The 2,226-nt window shown below is 47.3% G+C and overlaps 1 protein-coding gene across 3 annotated transcripts in view; it reads right to left on the bottom strand.

Annotated features, from left to right (window-relative positions):
• Positions 1-1,354, bottom strand: part of LOC109318244 (spectrin beta chain, non-erythrocytic 1-like) — a 9,713-nt gene extending 8,359 nt beyond the window's left edge. The window contains exon 1 of one of the 3 annotated variants that reach the window (XM_019547363.1): positions 924-1,354. In XM_019547363.1, the coding sequence (XP_019402908.1) occupies positions 924-985 (62 nt within the window). In that variant the 5' untranslated portion in view covers positions 986-1,354. The remainder of the gene's footprint in view (positions 1-923) is intronic. The other 2 variants (XM_019547361.1, XM_019547362.1) reach the window with 2 other exon arrangements.
• Positions 1,355-2,226: the final 872 nt, after the last annotated feature.

Here is a 2,226-nt window from a genome sequence, read left to right as displayed (position 1 = left end):
CCTTTGGGCAGGGGGCTGGACTCGATGATCTCCCGAGGTCCCTTCCAGCCCTAATGTCTATGAAATCTATGAAATCTATGACATTTCCCCCAAGATTCAAGTTAACTCAGTCAAATCAGGAATGATACCACAAGTCCAGAAAGTAACTATTGTCCTTATGTGTGCCAATCTGGTCAGTGTGTTCCAGAAAGAGGGTTTTTTGAGTGGGAGCAGGTGCAAAGAAGGGCTGCTAGGGAGAGCAGTGGAACAGAAGTCTGGGCTAAGAGTAAGGTACTGTACACCAGGGTGGCAAACAGGGCAAGAGCCAAGGGCTGTTGAAGCTAAAAGAGACTGCTGGTACAAGGCCACATGGCTACAGTCTGGCCAGAAATACATTTACACTGGAAAACCCAAGCAGCTTCTGATAATCAGATCAGTGAGCCTCTCCCTAGGGAGCGATGAGGGCAAATCAAGACAAAAGCTTGTTTGAATCAGTTCATAAGGGGGATGGCAGAGCCTGGACTTGCTACCACAGGAAGATACTCCCTTAGTCCTATGCTATGTTTGGATGACAGGGCTGGACCCTTCTAAATTATGTGAGTCAGTGGCCCAAGGTGGTGTGTGCTCTTGAAAGGGGACAGGGTGGGATAGGGAGTCTGCGCAGCCCCTAGCCATAGTGCTTGCCTACATGCTGTCTCTGGACTCATTTGAGAGGCCTCCTGCAGATATCACTCCCCTCGTAGCAGATCTGGGGCTGCTGTGGCATGCCCTTTCACCAGCAGCCCAGCTGCTCTGTGATACGAGTGAGGATCAGGCCCTCACCTTGCGGATGAGGTGCCAATGCCCCTCAGGGAGGGAGTAACCAGACTCCTACTGGGGAGTCAAGCTAGGGAAACTATAGCATGTGGAGAGGGCCCCTGTCCCCCTGCAGACAGGTACTTCACCTGTTTGAAGCTTTTTTATTAGGAGCCTCTAGGTCGTGCTTGCGTCCCAGGTAGCCCTCCATCTGGACACTGTGAGATCTATCCAGCTGGGCTGGCAGTGTAGCAGTCTCATCTATTTCACTTGCTGGTGTTTCAACAACTTTGAACGAGTCCTTAGCAGAGGTCTCTTCGCCATCTATTTGAACCACCTTGTCAGTTTGCTTCCCTTCTGTAGGCTCTGCAGAAGTTGGGGGTGGCACTGCTTTCTCCTCCTCTGGCACCTGCTATAGACATGGAACATAGGTATTGTACCTGCATGCAGCCAGGAAGCACAATGCCAGTGGGGGTTCTGACCCTATTCTACCCTCAAAAGGGTCACACAAGGCTGGGCCAGTACTGGGGACAAAGCTCTCCTGTCTTTCTCCAAATGAGTCACCCTGTGAGGTCAGACAGCTTGCTTGACCCCAGGTACCTTTGCAATCCTGCCCAAAATACATTGGGACTAAATCTACAATGGTATTTAGGAGCCTCTCCCACTGAGTTCAGCAAGGGTTTAGGACCTCACTACCCTTTTGGATCTCATCCTAAAGTCTGTTTTACAAAGGGTTTCAAGTCCCTGGGCATGTCTAAACATTCATTAATGCACTTTTGCTACTGTGCATTAAATTTAGTACCAGAAGGCATTTATACACATACATTTGTCTGCTCCAACATGCTGAAAATCTAGTGCATTGGAGTAGACTCGATTAATCAAGTCTGTGGAGCGTGCAAACTGATGAGCCCAGTGCTGCATCACATACATTTGTATAAATGATGAAATGCATGTCAGTGCTGAGCAAATGGCAGCAATGTGCTTTTGAACTAAAACACCTTCAATGTCTTGATTCGAAAGTGCACCACCACCATTTTCTCAGCACTGATGTGCATTTTGCCATTTATATAAATGAATGTGCTGCAGTGCCAGACACTTTTAAAAGTGCCCAGTGCTGCAGCACATACATGTGTACAAATGCCCTCTAATAGGAGGTACTACATAAATGCATATTAGGCTGTCCTAATGTGTTGTAGCAAAACTGCAAGCTTCTTTAGTGACGCTTAATGCACAGTAGCCTATTTTTACTGTGCATTAGTTTTGACGTGACGCTTTAATGTGCAGTAAAATAGGCTACTGTGCATTAAAGCACACATGTAGATGTACCCCCTGAGACCAAAAGTCCCTTTGACTTTCAGGTAGATGCAAGCACCTCAATGTATCAGTTCCTTTGGAAAGGAGAAAATCACTGTGAAAATAATATCCTCCTGTATCCTGACTTTCCTTTGGTGA

This window comes from Crocodylus porosus, unplaced genomic scaffold (genome assembly GCF_001723895.1).
Source record: "Crocodylus porosus isolate Cpor-Errol unplaced genomic scaffold, CroPor_comp1, whole genome shotgun sequence".
Classification (NCBI taxonomy): Eukaryota; Metazoa; Chordata; order Crocodylia; family Crocodylidae; genus Crocodylus; species Crocodylus porosus.
This window is presented reverse-complemented; position numbering and strand designations above follow the sequence as displayed.